Source organism: Cynocephalus volans, chromosome 9, assembly GCF_027409185.1.
Source record: "Cynocephalus volans isolate mCynVol1 chromosome 9, mCynVol1.pri, whole genome shotgun sequence".
Taxonomy (NCBI): Eukaryota; Metazoa; Chordata; class Mammalia; order Dermoptera; family Cynocephalidae; genus Cynocephalus; species Cynocephalus volans.
This window is the reverse complement of record NC_084468.1, coordinates 147,689,073-147,707,573: the sequence shown is the minus strand read 5'-3', so window position 1 is coordinate 147,707,573 and position 18,501 is coordinate 147,689,073. Positions and strand designations below refer to the sequence as shown.

Below are 18,501 nucleotides of genomic sequence, written 5' to 3'. Positions count from 1 at the left end.
GCGGCGGGAAGCCGCGAGGAACGAACCGGAAAAAATTGCGCGCCCCTGGAAGTCCCGCCTCCGCGCTGTCGCCCACGTGACGTCCGTCCCGTGAGCCTCTGTAGCGTTGCGTGCTTCGCTGGCCCAGGGCGACCGTTCTGCACTTTGGGGTCGCGTCTCTGTGGCATTTCCGGACTCTGTTGCCAGGGCGACGAGTGAGCTTCTTCCTGGAGGCCGTGCACCTTCCACGCGGTCTCAGAGGGGTGACAGGACTGGCAGGGACAAGCCGACTGATCCTCATGGAGAAATCTCTGGCCCTGTCCTTTTCCCTGCTCAGGATATTTCCCTGGATCCCCAGCGCTTACGTGACAAAGTCCCAATTCAATGTGGGGGCATTCAAGGCCGCCACCACCCAGCCCCGTTTGGACCTCAGTAGCCCCCCACCCACGTACCCTATGTGGGAGGCATTGCAGAGGATGCACCCCATTTGGGCGGACAAGACAGAAACAAGCTAATGGTGGCATATGTGTTGGGCTGTTCAGGCGGCAAAGGAGACACCCAAAGTGACAGCTAAAATAAACCTCATGAGTTGGAATGACATGGGCAGAGACGGAGGGACGGGAGCCTTCCAGGGAGCCTTTCAGGCAAGAAACACTCTGCACCGAGACTGCAAGTGAGATATCATGGGCTTTCTCTAGGAAATGAAAGAGTCCCATGGCTGGGGGAAGGGCAGAGGAGAGGAGAAAGATGTTGATGGGAAAGAATTGTGGAGGGTTCTGACCCCCAAGGGGCTGAAATTTTGGAGATCTGAGGTTATCCTGAGGATTTTGAAGGGATTTAAGGAAGAATAGGTTACAGCCCAAACTTGAACCTTCCTGATCTTCAGTTTCCTATCTACGAAATAGGGATAAGAATAGCACCAGCCTCCTAGGAGGAGTGTAGGGATGATCTTGCAACTAGAAATCCTCACTAAATGTCAAATGGTATAATGATTTATCACTTTAGTATTTATTGAGAGTCTCTTCTGTACCAGGAGTGAAGAAAACAGACAAAATTCTCTGACCTCATGGAAGGAGCTGCCGATTTTTTGGAGAGAAGCGGGGAAGGAAGACAGACTTTACAATAAATACATAAAATCTGTGTTCTGTGTGATATGTTCACTGAAAGAAAAAAATAAAATCTGTAATAAGGAAAGTGGTGTTATAGAAGAGATCAGGCTGGGGCAGTTTGCCACATCAAATAAGGGATCAAGAATCGTAAAAAGGCATTTTTGAACCACCAGAGAAATTTGAATATTTCTGGGCATTAGATAATATAAAGGAGCTATTAATTTTGTTAGGGGCAATAAAGTCATGGTAGTTATGTTTGACAATAAGTTTTTATCAGTTATAGATGCATTCTGAAATATTTATGGGTGATGGGACATCTGAGATGTGCCTTAAAATACCCCAGAAAAGGGCCGGCCCGTGGCTCACTCAGGAGAGCGCGGTGCTCATAACACCAAGGCCTCGGGTTCGGATCCTATATAGGGATGGCCGGTTAGCTCAGTGGCTGAGCGCGGTGCTGACAACACCAAGCCAAGGGTTGAGATACTAGGTCAGGCCAGTAGAGTCATAGTGCGGAAGAAAACAGACAGGTCCTCTGCCCTCATGGGGCTCACAGGCAAGTAGGGACACAACTAGGAAATAAATATTTTGCGATAACTTCTATGAAGACAAATAAAGGGGAAGAAAGGAATAAAGAATGATAGGGCCTCTCTTTTAAACAGGTTCATCAGGTCAGACCTTCAAGTAGAGACCTCTGAAGGTGACAAGGGACCAAAACATGGGGATGTCTGGGAGAACAGCATTCCAGGCAGAGGTAACAGCAAAGCTCAAAGGCCCAGAGGTGGGAACTTATTCACAAAACATTGTGCCTGTAGCGGGGCGAGTGAAGGTGAGAGTTGATTCTCTGCCAAGAGCAAGTAATGTGTGGTCTTATCATCCCCTCAGTGGAAAATTCCACAGCTATTAGAAAGTATGGTTATAGGGGCCGGCCCATGGCTCACTCGGGAGAGTGCGGTGCTCAGAACACCAAGGCCTAGGGTTCGGATCCCATATACGGATGGCCGGTTCGCTCACTGGCTGAGCGTGGTGCTGACAACACCAAGTCAAGGGTTAAGATCCCCTTACCGGTCATCTTTTAAAAAAAAAAAAAAAAAGAAAGTATGGTTATAGGAATGAGACAGCAGGAAGGGAAATTCCTTGAGATGTATTAGTTAGCAATTGCTGCATAACAAATGATCCCCAAACTTAGCCACTCCAAATAACAAGTAGTTTCTGTGCATCAGGAATCAGGTGTGACTTAGCTAGACTGATGGTTCTGCCTCAAGATCTCTCATGATGTTGCAGTCAAACTGTTGGCTGGGGATACATTTTTGTCTGAAGGCTTGACAGAGGGAGGAGTTGCTTCCCAGCTCACTTAGATGGTTGTTGAGGTTTCTGATGCTCCAGCTCAGGTGGCCTCTCGGCTCCCTCTTAGGTACCTTAACTAGACCAATGCTATTTTCTTTTCTTTTTTTTAAAGATGACCGGTAAGGGGATCTCAACCCTTGGCTTGGTGTTGTCAACACCACGCTCAGCTAGTGAGCCAACCGGCCATCCCTATATAGGATCCGAACCCGTGGCCTTGGTGTTATCAGCACCACACTCTCCCAAGTGAGCCACGGGCCGGCCCTAGACCAATGCTATTTTCTTTCTTTTTTGGCAGTTGGTCCATAGGGAGATCTGAACCCTTGACCTTGGTGTTATAGAATGCTAATTTCTTTATCAAACCTAATATCAGAAGTGGCATACCATCACTTCTGCTATTTGCTACTGGTCACACAGCCAACCCTGGTACAATAGGAAGGGCACTACACAGTTATGTGACTACTAGGAGGCCAAGATCGTTGGGGACCATCTTAGGTGTTGCTTACCACAGTAGAGCATTAAGTAAAGCTGCAGTACATGATGCTGTCTGCCCACTAGTTTACAGTGTGTAGAAAGCATGCTAACTGCAGTGGGTTGAATTATGTCCCCCTGAAACTCACTGAAGCTTGAATTGTGTCCCCCAAGTTTTAGGTATTAGAAACTTGGCCCCCAACTGTGACTGTCAAGAGGGTGGGAAATCCTATTATGGTCATTGAAAGGGGGAGCCATGAAGAGGTGATTGGATTGTAGGAACATGCAGTGAATGGATTAAAAGTGGTGGTCAGGGGCATGGTTCTGAGGGCTTTAAAAGAAGAGGAGAGTCTGTCTCTTTCTCTCTGCTCACTCTGCTCTGCCATTTTGCAATGTGATAATCGGTCATCACTGAAGTCACCACCAAAGAAAGCCTTCACCAGATGTGTTCTTCACCTTTGGGCTTCCCAGCCTCTGAAACTGTAACCTTCGCTTTGTTTTCTATAAATCACCCAGTTTCAAGTATTCTGTTATAAGCAACACTAACCAAAAATAAGCTTGGGATAAAGAGCAAAATTCTTACAGTGGTTATTTAGGTTGGGTTGTTATGGAGCATTTCCCCCCCCTTTTTCCCTAGCTTCCAAATTTTCCCTAACGGGGCTATCTGACTTTTACAATAGAAAATAATATTTGGTGCTGGTCGGTTAGCCCAATTGGTAGAGCAAGGTATTATAGCACCATGGTCAGGGATTCGGATCCCTGTACCAACCAGCCACAAAAAAGAACATTTAAAAGTAAAATACAACTTCATTAAGCCTTTAGGCCTACTTTATAGCAAATAAAAGGGATAGAAAAAATTAAATAGCATCAGAATCAGAGAGAGACTGGAAGATGCTGCACGGCTGGCTTTGCAGACTGCATCAGTCTGTTTTTGCTGCTTATAACAGAATACCCGAAACTGGGTAATTTATAAAGAAACAAAATTTATTTTGTACAGTTCTGGAGGCTGGAAAGTCCATGGTTCAGGGGGTGTGTCTGGTGAGGACCTTGTTCTTCATGAGAACTCTCTACAGGGTTTGTCCCAAATCAACCAGGATATCACATGGTAAGAACGGGCTGAGAAAATGAAAGCTAACCTTCTCACTCACTCTCCTTATAAAGTCATCAGAACTATGTCCATTACTCCATGAATGACCAAACCATTCACGAGGGCAAAGTCCTCACAATCTAATCACCTCTTAAAGGTCCCACTTTACATATACCATAATTTGATTTCTCATCCTTTTAACACTGTTACCATGGAGGTCAAGTTTCCAATATGTGAATGTTTGGGAGACACATTTAACCCATAGCAGGTACCATTCATGGCAAAAGAGACTTTGCAGATGGGATTAAGGATCTTGAGAAGGGAGATCATCCTGGATTCCCTGGGGAGTGCAATGTCCTCACAGGGTCCTCACAAGAGGGGAGCAGGAGAAGGGTCAGAGTCAGAGAGAGACTGGAAGATGCTGCAGTGCTGGCTTTGCAGCTTTGCAGACGGAGGAAGGGGCCATACGCCGAGGGCAGTGGGTGCCTCTAGAAGCTGGGAAAGGAGGACATGGGTCCTCCCCTGGAGCCTCCAGAAGGAACCAGCCCTGCCCACACCTTGATTTTAGCCCTGTGAGACCCATTTGGGACTTCTTACCTCCGGAATGGGAAGAATAAATTTGCATTGTTTTAAGCCACCAAGTTTATGGCAATTTGTCACAGCAGCCATAGGAAATGAAAACAACCCCTAGGCCAAACAATCCTAGGAAATAAGTGCTGATGTCTCTCCCCAGTTTGCAGGCAAGGTTGCAGCATTCCGGACAGACTTGTCCAGATCCCTACACTTTGCAAAGGCAGGATTTGAACCCAGAACCTTCAGAGTCCAATCACACTTCAGAGAGGTGCTTCTGAAACTGTAATGCACACTGGAACCCTATGCAGATTCTGATGCCTCCGATCTTGAGGAGGCTGAGATTCTGCATTTCTGACTAGTCCCCTGTGAGGCTCATAAAGCTGGCTCACAGATGGATGGTGGAATCCTGCCTGGCATTTCCCCTGGTGCTGAGCAGACCCACAACAGATGAACGTGTCCCCATCATGACTTAGGTCAGGAGAAACTCTGGGGCAAATGGAGTCAGACTCTCCTTGATTCCACCCCTGCTGCTACACTTCTGCCTCAGTTTCTCCACCTGGAAAGAAGGGATGAAAAATACAAAATGACATAGAAATGAAATGAACCAAGGTCCCAGGGTACGGATCCCTTTACCTGCCAGCGCCAAAAAAGTTAATAAATAAATTTAAAATAAAAGTAAAGATTATAAAGAATAATTTAAAATGAAAATGACATCAGTCACAGTGCAGCCCTAACCCTAACTCAGTAATATTGATCCCATCTTTATTTAAAATTTTGATATTTTGTTCATTATAAATATTTTCTCATTTCTTTTGATTTTTGAAGACTTCGCACTAAATTTTTTTAAGTTCTTTTACAATTTAGTGTCTTTTAGTATACCCACAAAGTTGTCTGACTAAGCACTATCTAATTCCAGAGCATTCCCATTACCCTCCCAAAACACTCCCTGTTTCCCCTGTCTCCCCCTGCCCCTGTCAACTGTGAGTCCACTTTCTGTCCCTGTGGATTGACCTGTTCTGCATATTTCATATAAATGGAGTCACACACTATGTGGCCTTTTGTGTCTGGCGTTTGTCACTGAGTGTGATGTGTTCAAGGTTCATCCACATGGTTGAGTGTGTCAGAGCCTCGTTCCTTTTCATGGCGAAGTGATATTCCATTGCATGGATGGGCCACAAATAAACTGTTGTCTATCCATACAGTGAAATATTATTTATCCTGATGTCTAAGTTTTTCGGTCCCTCCCCCTTGAATTTTTAGTGAACACCTTCCATGCCTCACCCAAGTTCGGGTTCTGACAGTGACTTGCCAGTGAGTGCACCGGCCATGCCCATATAGGATCCGAACCCGCGGCCGGAGCGTCGCCGTGCTCCCAGCGCCGCACTCTCCCGAGTGCGCCACGGGCTCGGCCGACAGTGACTTGAATATTTCATGTAAGTTGCTCCATTCAGTGCATGGGGTAGAGCCCCTGCAGCCATCCCCTCCAGCACATCATGGATTTCTGTCCCCCAACCACACTCTGCTGTAGCCACTGGCCTCCACTCTTGTCCTCCAACTAGTCAGGCTGTGTCCTGCCCCAGGGCCTTTGCACACGCTGCTCCAGTCACATCCTAACCCAAAGGTCATTCCCTCTGAGCAGCCCTCCCTGAAGTTGCACCCTAAAGCCATTTCCCCACTGATGTAGCTCTATTTCCTTTGTCACATTTTCCATAGCCTAAAAGTCTCATTTATTTACATGTATCCACATCTGGGGTTTACTGGGTGGATTAAATGAGCTACTTAGCACAGAGCCTGGCACATAAAAAGAGTTATGTGGTTTATCAATATCAAGTAAATACATACCATTAAAATGAAATAGAATTTAAAATGGGTATACACGCTATGGAGGAAAAAGGAAGGCTGAGAAAGAAGGTAATGGTGGCTGAACAAATTTACAAAAAGTGGACAGAGAAAGTGATGGGGGATTGAAGGAAAAGGCCATGCACCATGAGGGGGAAGTGTGTTCCAGGCAGAAGGCACAGCCCGTGCAATGGCTCTGGGGCAGGACTGAGCCTGGTGTGTGGGAGGAACAGCGAAGAGGCCTGTGTGGCTGGAACAGAGTGTGGAGGGGGATAGAAGGAGGAGGGAGGGCAGGGAGAGCACAGGGCTGGTCGTGCAGGGCCCCGTGGGCCGCGGGTAGGACTCAGGCTTTAATTTTGGAACATTTTTATTGAGTTTTAAGCAGCGGAAATATGACTCCCATACAGCACTTGGCCCAAATGCATCAATATATTTTGAAATATTTTGAACAGTATGTGCACATAGCAAGTGTGATTTTTTTAAGTGTTACTTCTTTGTGGTTGGTATTAGTACAATTATTGCTATCTTTATGAAATAAGTTATAAACTTAAGAGCGCTGTGCATGGGGCCTGGCACACAGTATTATCAATCAAAGTGTTCCTGTCACTGAGGTTGCTGTGATTGCTGTGGATGAGTTACGCACTCACACGTGCCAAAGACACTTACGGAAGCACCATACACAACTGTGCACTGCTCTGGGTATTTTTCTTGTTGTTGTTATTCCTGCTACGCCCTGGGGTGTACTGAGGCTCTTTTCCTCCCATGGGTTGCTTATGTCCAGATCTTTCACTTCCTGGAGACAGTGATTCAGGGACCATGAACCATTGACAGCTGCACAACTGTCTCCTTGGCTTCTCCAGAGAGCCAGAACCAATAGGATATGTTATAAATACACAAGAGGGAATTTGTTAGGAGAATTAGCTCATGCAATTGTGAAGAGAAGTCCCACGATAGGCTCTCTATAAACTGGATGCCAGTAGTGTGGCTGAGCCCAAGTCAAAGGCCTCAGAACCAGGGAAGGCGATGGTGTCCTTGGCGTAAGACCTGGAAGCCAAAAGCTGGAGTCTCAAGCTCTGATGTCCATGGATGGGAGAGAAGAGTGTATCCCAGTTCCAGCAGATAGAAGGATTTGCCCTTTTCCCCCATCTTTTGTTCTCTCTGGGCCCCCAGCAGATTGGAGGTTTTCTGCACATTTTGAGGGTGTATCTTTCCCACCAAGTCCACTAAGGCTCTGATGATAATCTCTGCTGGAAACACCCTCATAATCCACCTAAAAAGAGAGCTTTACCACATTTCTTGGCGCTTCTTAATTTAATCAAGTTGACACCTAGAATTAACCATCACAGGACTTTTCACACATTCTCCTCCTGTGCTTTAGGCCCCACCACAGCTGGTCTCCATAAACTACCCCCTGCTGATGGGGGGTGTCTGCAGTCACTGGAATAAGTCACAGCTCGGTTAGGAGGGAGCAGAAAGCAAGTGATGGACTCAACCCAGACCTCTGCCACTGAAGGGCAAAGTCGACCCTCCTTGTTCTGCACAACAGTGCTGGAAGCCTCACACTGGAAAGAGGGTTAAACTGTGGGTTGCAGAGTCACACATTCCTGGGCCAGCATAGGAAGAGAACTACTTAACCTTTCAGATTTTCAGTTTCCTCATCAGCAAAGATGGGATAAAGTGTTTTGAGAAGATTAAGGTAGGATCACAGAGGTGTAAATTAGATCATGTATATTAACACACTGCCCGGCCCTCCCGGCCTGATGCAATCACAGGAGATTCTCTCCCCACCCACAAGACCTCCAACATTCCCACCCACTGCCCTGCCCGCCCTCCTGCAAGGAGGAGCCGCCAGTCTTTGGTAGGCGGGGACCTAACAGCTCCACCCTCCTAGAGGTACATATATACCACAGCACCGACTACAGTCTTCTGCAAGATTGGCTACGGAGACCCCTTTCACAGGCCCCTTCTAAGACCCTCGCAGAGTCTCCTGCTCCAGGTAAGCAGGGAGATGGGATGATGTGGGTTTGGGAGGCTGGAGCATAGTAAGACCCATGGCTCCCTGAGCGCCTGCTCTGTGTCAGGTGGGAGATCACATCCCGCAAGGGAATTCTAACACCAGATCCTGTTATTTAAACACACAGCTAAATGCTAGTTAAAAATACATATACCCAGGTCATAAGGTACAGTAGGTACTAAGGCTGGGATCCAACCCAGGCACAGGGGATCTAGTTCCAAAGCCTATGGGCTTTCTGAGGTCCCATGCAGTCCAGTGCTGTTGACTTGTATATAGGTAGATTCCTGGGGTGGAGAGAAGAATCGGTGGGTGCCTCAAACGTGGTAGCGAGCAGGACCAAAAGACGAATGGTGGCCTTTTTAAAATAAAGGAATTTTTTCCTCATTTCCAGGCAGTCTACAGTGGTGTCTGCTTTCTGACCAAGAGAACTGCTGAGCTTGGATTCTTGTTCTCTGCCCTTGGCAGCTACTCGTGACTATTTTGTGACCAGCTTCAGGTGGCAATAAAGCGCCTCTGGACAACTACTTCTGCAACTGAGGCCAGTAACTCAGGACATCAAGGGCTGCCCTTAAGTGACACGGGGGCATTTAGGACAGGAAGAGATCCCAGGGAGCATCTGCTTCTCATTGGAGAGTAACTGCAGAGCCAACCTCCTGAAGAAAGCCCACCTCAGTCCAGATTTTTATTCACACTTGATGGCAGTGATGGCAGCCCTGTCGACAGTGCTGTCAGGACTTGAGGCAGAGGCCAAGTGCCCCATCTGTCTGGATTACCAGAGAGATCCTGTCACCATCGAATGTGGGCACAACTTCTGTCACTCCTGCATCAAACAGTCCTGGGAGAATCTACAGGACAGTTTCCCTTGCCCTGTCTGTCGTCACCAATGCCAAGAGGGGACCTTCAGGAGCAACACCCAGCTGGGAAGGATGATTGACATTGCCAGGCTACTCCACATCACCCGGAGCAAGAGGAAGAGGAAGGAAGAGATGTCCTTGTGCGAGAAGCACAACCAGGTCCTGACCCTTTTCTGTGAGGAGGACCTAGAGGTGTTGTGTCCCCTGTGCACTCAGCCCCCTGACCACCAGGGCCACCACGTGAGACCCGTAGAGGAGGCCGCCTCTCATCACAGGAAAAGGCTCCGCAGCTACATCGAGCCCCTGAAGGAGCAAGTGGCGGACGTTCAGAAGCTACTGGCCGCCCAAGACAGAGAACTATTAGAACTGAGAGAGAAGGTGGAAAACCAGGCACAGAAATTGTCCTGTGAATTTGAGCACCTGACTCAGTTTCTAGAACATAATCAATGGGTAGTTTTCTCAAGGTTAGCTGAGGAAGAGAAGGACATTCAACAGAAACTCAGTGCAAACAGAACAGCATTTTCAGACCACATTGCCACTGTCAAAGGTCTGCTAACGGAGGTGGCCGAGAAGAGTGTGATGTCGGAAGTGGAGCTGCTGAGGGACATCAGGAGCATCCTGGGCAGGTGTGAAGGCCTGAAACCTCCCGCACTCTATTCCTTCCAGTTAAAGAGAGAAGCGTGCTGTCTGCCTCCACAGAACGTGGCTCTTCGAAAGATTATACAGAGGTTTAGAGAAGAGGTGACTCTAGATCCCGAGACAGCACACCCTAATCTGCTTGTCTCCGAGGATAAGAAATGTGTGACATTCGTGAAGAAAAAGCAAAGAGTTCATCGGAATCCGAGGAGATTTACAGTGTCTCCAGTCGTCCTGGGTTCTGAGGGATTCGATTCTGGCCGGCATTACTGGGAGGTCCAAGTGGATGACAAGCCTAAATGGACCGTGGGGGTCTGTAAAGACTCCCTTTCCAGGAAGGGAAAGCGGCCCCCATCGGGACAGAACAGACGCTGGACGGTTCAGCTGCGGAATGGTGACTATGTGGCTCAAGGTGCGGTTCCAGTCACTCTGCTGCTGATGGAAAAGCCCAGAGGGATTGGTGTTTATCTGGACTATGAGCTGGGCGAGATTTCCTTCTACAATTTGAATGACAGGTCTCACATCCATTCTTTCACCGACACATTTTCTGAAGTTCTGAAGCCTTATTTCCGTGTGGGACGTGATTCAAAACCTCTTACCATCTGTGCAGTAACAGGCTGTGAAGGATGAACTGTGACATTGCTTCATTTTCTTCCTGTAATTTATGGACAGTAGGTAGAATATTGTACAACTATACAGCTGGTCAATTCACCACCAAGAATTTTTTAAAAATTATTTTACCTATATGACTTCAACGTAGGAACTATTCCTATTTTGTTTCCTCTTCTTTTAAAAAATAATTTTGTTTCAATAGCAAGAGATTTGGTGGTAGCTGACAGAAGTGTGGAATTAACTTTAAGGTGTTCCTGGAATTGTCAAATTAGAGCGTGTGAAATTGTAATTTCACAGGTCTAATAAGTTTTGTGTACACATATGTATTTTTACACATGTACATTTACCTGTTTTATTAGTACATTACAAATTCCAGGCAGAAGAGAAGACATCACTGTAAGAGACAATTCTTTGACGGTCTCTCCCATTTTTGCATGTGTTGAGAGCAAGGCACTGGTTGCTGCAGACTATATTTTCAAGGACTTTTTTATGGGAATACGGTATGAAAAGACAACATATTGTATGTTTCCAACTATATGACATACTGTAAAAGGGAAAACTATGAAGGCATTGAAAGGATCAGTGGTTGTTAGGGGATAGAGAAGGAAGGGATGACTTGGCAGAGCATAGGGTAAATTTAGGGCAGAGAAACTATTCTGTGTGATACTATAATGGTGGATACTTATCACCTGTCTGGCTCCTACAACTGTCTGGGCATGGCCCAGGCCTAGCGTCCAGCCTTCTCAAACAACTCTAGAAAGTCCCCAGCTCCAGAATGATCAGGGAAAAAGGAGAGATGTTCTATCAGGAGCTTGTCTGCTCCTTGTGAGCCTGTGGAGGTTGAGAATTACTGGAATAAGTTTGGAAATCCAGAAACCAGAGACAAGGACTGACCCTGAAAACACTTCCTTTAAGGGGCAGAAAGGATTAAAACTGCCTGAGAAGACTAGTCAGCAAATCCTGCATCTGCCTCCCTGATAAAACAAGATGAGGACTTTTCAAATATTCCATTAACCCAGAAGCCAGATCACTGATTAAATTAAAGGAGTTTCAGTGAAGAAACAATAGAAGAAAAGAACAAAGGCCAGTAAATCTAATCTTCCACGTAGCCTCACCTCACCCTCTGCCCGCCCCACCTCCGGTGCAGAAGATGCAATCAAAGAGGAAAATGCAATCAGAGAGGAAGATGCAATCAGGGAGGAAGATGCAATCAGGGAGGAAGATGCAATCAGAGAGGAAGACAGGAAATGTCAATGGAAGCCTGTCATTTCCCTAAAGCTGATTGCATCTGGAGTCTGTCCAGTGGAACAAAGGAAAGGAAACACTGCACAGGCTTATAAGGCTTTAAGGGCCTTAAGAACCCAAGGTGAAAAGAGAGGTTGTGCTGTGTTCCCTGTTCTGATCTGGATCAAAGATGGCAGGACGGATGTGCAAGGACAGGAGGAGCTGTTAGTACGGGTGCTGAGGGTACCACCACCCAGACCATGGGTTATAAGAGCAGCTCCCCACTCCTGGCAGAGCAAGGACCCCAATACAGCATTGGCATAGGTGAGCCGACCTTGAACCACACCAGTGTGTGAGTGGGGACTTAGGGAAGGGGAGGGAATCTTGGATAGGACTGTGATCGGGGGAAGGATGGCATCACAGGTTCAGGAAGGATGTGCGGAGATCCTGTGAGGGTGCCTCACCACAGTCCATAAGGACAAGAACAGGGAAACTGCACTAACCAGGGTGGTATGGGAGGCCACTCTGAGGAAATGCTCCTTAGATTCATTTTGAAGAGACCTGGCCGTGAGTGGATATGTAGGTGCACTCGAAGGAAGATGTGCATTACCTGGTGAGAGGTGGAACACCCAGCTGTGGATATGGACAGTGACTCCAAGATCTCGGTGTGTGTCTGCTGCTCCCATGGACTAGACATGAGGGAGGTGTGGGCAGGTACAGGCTGCTCCTGAGTGAGCTCCTGCCATGTACCAGGATACTGCTTATTTCTGTACCATTTCTTTCTTAATAATAAATTCGATGGTTTAGGTTGTACATATGTGTATGTGTAATTATTTCATTATTTTATTGGAGATTAAGTATATGCTAATCTTTTCATGTGTACAAGTATGTGTAGTTCCCTTTTTAGCTTGCAATCATTTATGTGGATTTGTTTTAATGATGTATTAGTCCAGTTTTGTGTTGCTATAACAGAATAACCGAGACTGGGTAATTTATAAAGAACAGAGGTTTATTTGGCTCATAATTCTAGGACAGCTGCATCTGGTATGGACCTCAGGCTGCTTCTCATGGTGGAAGGCACCAGGCAGCCAGTGGGTGCAAGATCACATGGCAAGAGGAAGCAAGGGGGGGGGGAGGTGCCAGCGTCTTTTAAACAACCATATCTTATGGGAACTAATAGAGCGAGAACTCACTCACTATCCCCCACTTCAGAGAGATTATTAATCTGTTAATGAGAAATCCGCCCTCCATGACCCAAACTGCTCCCAATATTGCCATATTTGTGGATCAGATTTTGACATGAGCTTTGCGGGGGGGACAACATATCCAAAGTATCAGATGACAATCAATGGATTTTAAATTTTCCAGGGGTCTTTACAGTGATTTTGTCCAACTTTAACCAAATTTTATGTACCATGTTAAGAGTAATAACGATAGTCAGCAGGGCTAGCTGACTAGCTCAGTTGATTAGAGTGTAGTGCTGGTAACACTAAGGTCAAGGGTTCAAATCCCCATGCCAGCCAGCTGCCAGAAAAAACAAAGCAAAAAAGAATAACCAGCAAATTAAAAATTTAACCAAAACAAGAGAAATGCAAACATTTGAAAAAATTCTTGAAGTCTCTGCCATGCTAAACTTCTATGTTCAGAACTGACACGTTCCAGGAGGTTTATCTACATTTGTGTTTATGCTCACACCAAATTAAAAGGGAAAGTGAGGGCAGTTGTTCTTGTTCCCTGTGTCCCTGAAAGAGTGGGGAATAAGGCTAACCAGCCCCATGACACAGGGAGTCTGAGATCAGGCCAGGAGTTCTGCCATATAGCATAAGCAGATGGAACCTAATGCCCTGCCTTGCTCTTGACACAAACCTAACTTATCTCAATTTAGGAGATATTGTGGGATTAGATGAGGGGAGATAAGCAGGGACACTAGGCTGAAGTGAAAGCAGAATGTGGGCTGAGTTGGGGCAACTGTGATGAGGAAAAGAGAAGGAGACGTGAGGGATCTGGAGCTTTGCAATGGAAGGAAAACAAGATGAGGCACACAGAAGAGAGTGAGAGAGAAGCTGGCTTGGCTGGAATAAAACAGCAGCGTGCTGACAATTATGGTGAGCCTTTTAAGAAAATGGCTTTTATTAGAGAACATTTTAGGCATAGAAAATAGAGAAATTAGTACAATAAACTCCATGTCCCCATCAACAAAATGTCCCCAGTCTCTCTATATCTACATTTTTTGAAGCAAAACCTCTACCACATATAATGTTAATGTGTAAATACTGCATGATGAATGTCTAAAGTATAGAGACACTTCTAAATAACAAGATCATATCATAGCCAGACATAATAATTAATGGTCTTTTATCATGAGATTTCCACTATCCCAATTGATATACAATAATTTTTTTACAGGTGTGTGTTTAAATCAGAAAAAAAGTTAAATAAACATTCATGCATAGATGTATATGCTTTTCAATGCTTTAATATATGTTGTCAATATATATTGTAATTTTTTTCCTTGTTACTTTATGTTTAAGAAACCTGGTCAATTGGCCTATCAAGTGTCCAACAGTCTGGAATTCCCCGCTCGGCTGCTAATTTCTATTGCTTCTTGAAGTTGTGACTCTTTCCTGACAAAGAGGACAAAACACCCAAGCATGCATTTGAGTAAAGGTGGATCCAGTGCCAGGGGATCAGTAGGTGCTGTCGGACCATATATTTAGAGCTGAAGGAACGAAGCAGACACGGGCTTGGGGGGCAATAGATTCCTGGGACCTTGGGAAGGCTTCAGGCTGCCTTCAGGAGAGAGAACACTGAGGAGACACAGCTTCTCACTTTTCCTAGTTCCTGGAGAAGTAGACTCGCTGAAAGGAGTCTCTTCAGACAGAAACTTTCATGGCACAATGGCCTCTGGAGCTCCAAGCAGAGGCCAGCTGCGCCATCTGCCTGGATTACCTGAGGGACCCTGTGACCACTGACTGCGGGCACAACTTCTGTGGGTCCTGCATCCCCCAGTGCTGGGAAGACCTGCAGCACATCTTCCCCTGTCCTTTCTGCCTCCACTATTGCCCTGACAACAGCCTCAAGAGGAACCCCCAGCTGTGCCACATGACTGACATTGTTAAGCAGCTTCCCACCACGAGGAGCAAGAGGAGGCGGCAGGAAGAGAAAGCCCTGTGTGAGCAGCACAGTCAGGTGCTGGACCTGTTCTGTGAGAAGGACCTGGAGCTCTTGTGTCCTCAGTGCAGGGTCTCCTCCGACCACCGGGATCACCTCCTGATGCCCATTGAGCAAGCTGCAGCGAGTCCAAGGGAGAAGCTCAAAAGCTGCATTAACTCCCCAAGGCAGCAAGTGGAAGCTGCCAAAATGTTGTGTGAAATTAAAGATTCAAAATCTTTTAAAGTGAGGTGGAAGACAGAAAATTGGACGATGGAATTACACTCTGAATTTGAAGAACTTACATGTTTCTTACAAAAGGAGCAAATTGGAATTCGTGCCAGGCTACTTGCTGAAGAGAAGGATGTTGAAGAAAACCTAACTGAAAACAAAAGCCAAATTTCAGACTATATTTCTACACTAGAAAATCTGCTAAATGAAATTACAGAAAAGTATTCACAAGCAGACCTGGATTAACCATGAGATATTAAAAATACTAACAACAGGTATGAGCACATAAAAAAAACCCACCCATTTTTTCTTACGAATTAAAGAAAGTTGCAGTCTCCCTCCACATTATTTTGGATGCAAAAAATGCTCAACACATTGCAGGTAGATTTGACACTAGATCCTGAATCTGCCCACCCCAATCTTATTATTTCAGAAGATAGAAAAAGTGTGATATTTCGAATGATGCAACCAAACTGTCTTCATAATCCTCAGGTGTGTGTCAAGAGGTGTGTGTCAAGACATCATTTACCTAGCTGTCCAGACTTGTGAGGGATTTGATGCTGGGAGATATTTTGGCAGGTAGAACTAAAGGGCACATTTGAATGATCCTTAGGTGTGTGTCAAGAGTCTTTCCTAGAAATGTCCTTATATCACCATTGCCAATCAATGGCTGCCAGCAAATTCAGATCACAAGTACACATGCTACATGGGATACCAGACAAGTCATGCAGATTGGCATTTTTCTAAACTTTGAGTTAGAAGAAGTTTCATTTTATAATTTGAATAACAGATCACATTTGTATAATTTCACTGATGTTTATTTCTCTATTAGACCTTCAAAATCTCTTACAATGAATAAATATCAGCATAGACGAAAGATGATCTACTTGGAGAACCATTTTGTATGTGGTTATACTTCCTTCTGTGTTCTTGGGGGGTACTGGTAATAAAGAATCTGATTCTATTTTTGGTTTCTGACTGCTGAAGTTTTGGAGGACTCTCCTTTCAGTGTTCCTGTTCTGCCCCACATTAAGTGCTCCCCTCTCGGGCCGGCCTGTTGCTCACTCGGGAGAGTGCGGTGCTCAGAACACCAAGGCCTCGGGTTCGGATCCCATATATGGATGGCCGGTTCGCTCACTGGCTGAGCGTGGTGCTGACAACACCAAGTTAAGGGTTAAGATCCCCTTACCGGTCATCTTTAAAAAAAAAAAAAAGTGCTCCCCTCTTTAGCTTAGTTGCAAGCCTCTGGTAGTGACGGAACCCTCACACCTGGCCCACACCATAACCAGCATAGCAACCCCAACCTAGTCTCTTGTTTCTGCTCTAAATCAGTTTTGGACCTACTCAGTAGCCACCCTGCTTTCCCATAAACCTCACTGTGTGAATAATAAACCATTTTATCCCTGGGTGTCTGTGTGGTATCATCAGAGTCATCAACACTGAACCAAATTATGGGTGTGGGTCCACCCTGTTTCTGTACATTGACCCCAACAATGGGCATCGTGAGCATGGTTATGAGAAGTTGACAACTGCATCAGGGGTTTCTCCTCTTGCTTTGGTTTGCTGACTGGCTCTGCTGCCCCATGGCAAGCCTGCACTTTCAGCTCTGCTGCTTTGTGCTATGTTTCTGCTGTGACTCTGCTAGAGGCTTATCTGACTTATGTTAGAAGTTTGATAATTATTGGTATTTAGGGATAACAGTATAGATTCAGGTCCTTCTTAATGTGGCTCTGGATCATGTGTCTCAGTCCAGACCTATATCTATGTCTTAGAATGAATCTGTGTCTAGATTCCAGCATAAGCTGTGACTTACACACAGGTTGAAGGGGAAGACTCTAAACTGTGACTGATTGGTTGTGCGCTTCAACCAGCTATTGGCCCCTGTTCTGTAGAGCACTCAGGGGAAAGAATATACCTTGTGCCATATATGGGTCCACTGGGTTGTCACTTGTGGAGCAAGAACAGTCACTATTTGAAGAGTCATCATTATTTGAAGAATTATTGGCCATACTTCTAAACGCAGATGGCTCACTAGGAACCTATGAAATGTCTGCAGCTTCTACTGCTGCTAAGCCTGTGTCATAACAAAGATCCTGAGCCTCAGGGTTTTAGGGAAAAACACACAAGGCACTCCTTGACCCAGTGAAGGGGTTAATTTCAACCAGCTAGACTCCAGCTGGCTCCTTAAACTCTAAACAAACAGGGGCAATGGGGGAGACCCTTAACTCTGATGATACTGACATGAGATTCTCTGGACTAAGAAACTTATAAATATGAGCAGGGTAAAGAGGAACACCTTGTGATGTATGAGGATACTTCAAAATGTTCATAGAAAAGTAGAATTAAAAGATAATATGTATCTTTTAGTGAAATGTTTGAAGTACCCTTGTATGTCAAGTATCCACAAAAAAAAGAAACAAAACAAAACAATAACAACACCAAAACCCAAGGAAGGAAGGAAGGAGGAGGGGGTGGAGGGAAGAGTAAGAGAGAAAGACCTGGAAGGAAACAAAAATTGGAACAGAAGTCAATAATTTGACCCAATTGACAATGCAAAATTTACTAAAATAATGTATACAACAAAAAAGATAAAACAGCACTGAGTGGCTTTTCCACCTCTAGAACCTAGATGCTGATTTAGTGGGATCCCACTAAATTTAAACACAATAGCCTCTACAATGTTGATGATGTTACTGAACATAAAATAGAGGTCAAAGAGTTGGGCTTATCTTAACCATCAGAAGAGTTGCTTTGCCTAAATTCCCCATGCTCATAGAACACATTGCTGTGAAATACCCAAGAGAAAGCATGGATGCTCTGACTTTATAGTAATATATTAAAATTAAATGAAGTCTTTGGCACTTACAAATTGGTTTCACAAAATGGGACCCCACGGATACTCTTGTCTCCTGTTAAAATAGATAACATGACTAAATGTTAATTAAAACAGGACATTCAAGAATTGAAATCCATTATGAAACATTATTTAGAGTAGGGGTGATTATCCCAACTGCTTCTCTGTTTAACTGCAATTTGGCCTGTTCTTATGCTTGAAAATAATGAATGGTATCTCCCAGTGATTTATGACAATCCTAATGCTTCAATCCCACCCAATGATATTGACATTAACGACTCCATCCAATAAGCAACTGGTAAATTTTTGGATTTATATAGATTTGGCTAGTATGTTCTGTTGAGGATTTATTTCAGCAGTTTCCCAGCCATAACTTGCCTTTTTCTCCAAAGGGATTCCATATGCTTCTATTTGGCAATCAATAGTCTTGCATTGGCACATTCTTTGCAGACAAGATCTTAACTGCATCCAGCTTTCTTCAGGAGCACAGGTATGATTTACATGGATGACATCCTCCTCCACAGAGA

At 45.3% G+C, this 18,501-nt stretch overlaps 1 protein-coding gene across 1 annotated transcript; it reads left to right on the top strand.

Annotated features, from left to right (window-relative positions):
• The first annotated feature begins 9,108 nt into the window (after positions 1–9,108).
• Positions 9,109–10,533, top strand: LOC134385839 (tripartite motif-containing protein 75-like). The gene has a single exon (XM_063107514.1). The coding sequence runs from the start codon at positions 9,109–9,111 to the stop codon at positions 10,531–10,533; it is 1,425 nt and encodes a 474-aa protein (XP_062963584.1).
• Positions 10,534–18,501: the final 7,968 nt, after the last annotated feature.

Excerpts from the sequence above, each read along its gene's own strand:
- LOC134385839 (XM_063107514.1), top strand. The coding sequence starts at position 9,109 with ATGGCAGTGATGGCAGCCCTGTCGACAGTGCTGTCAGGACTTGAGGCA.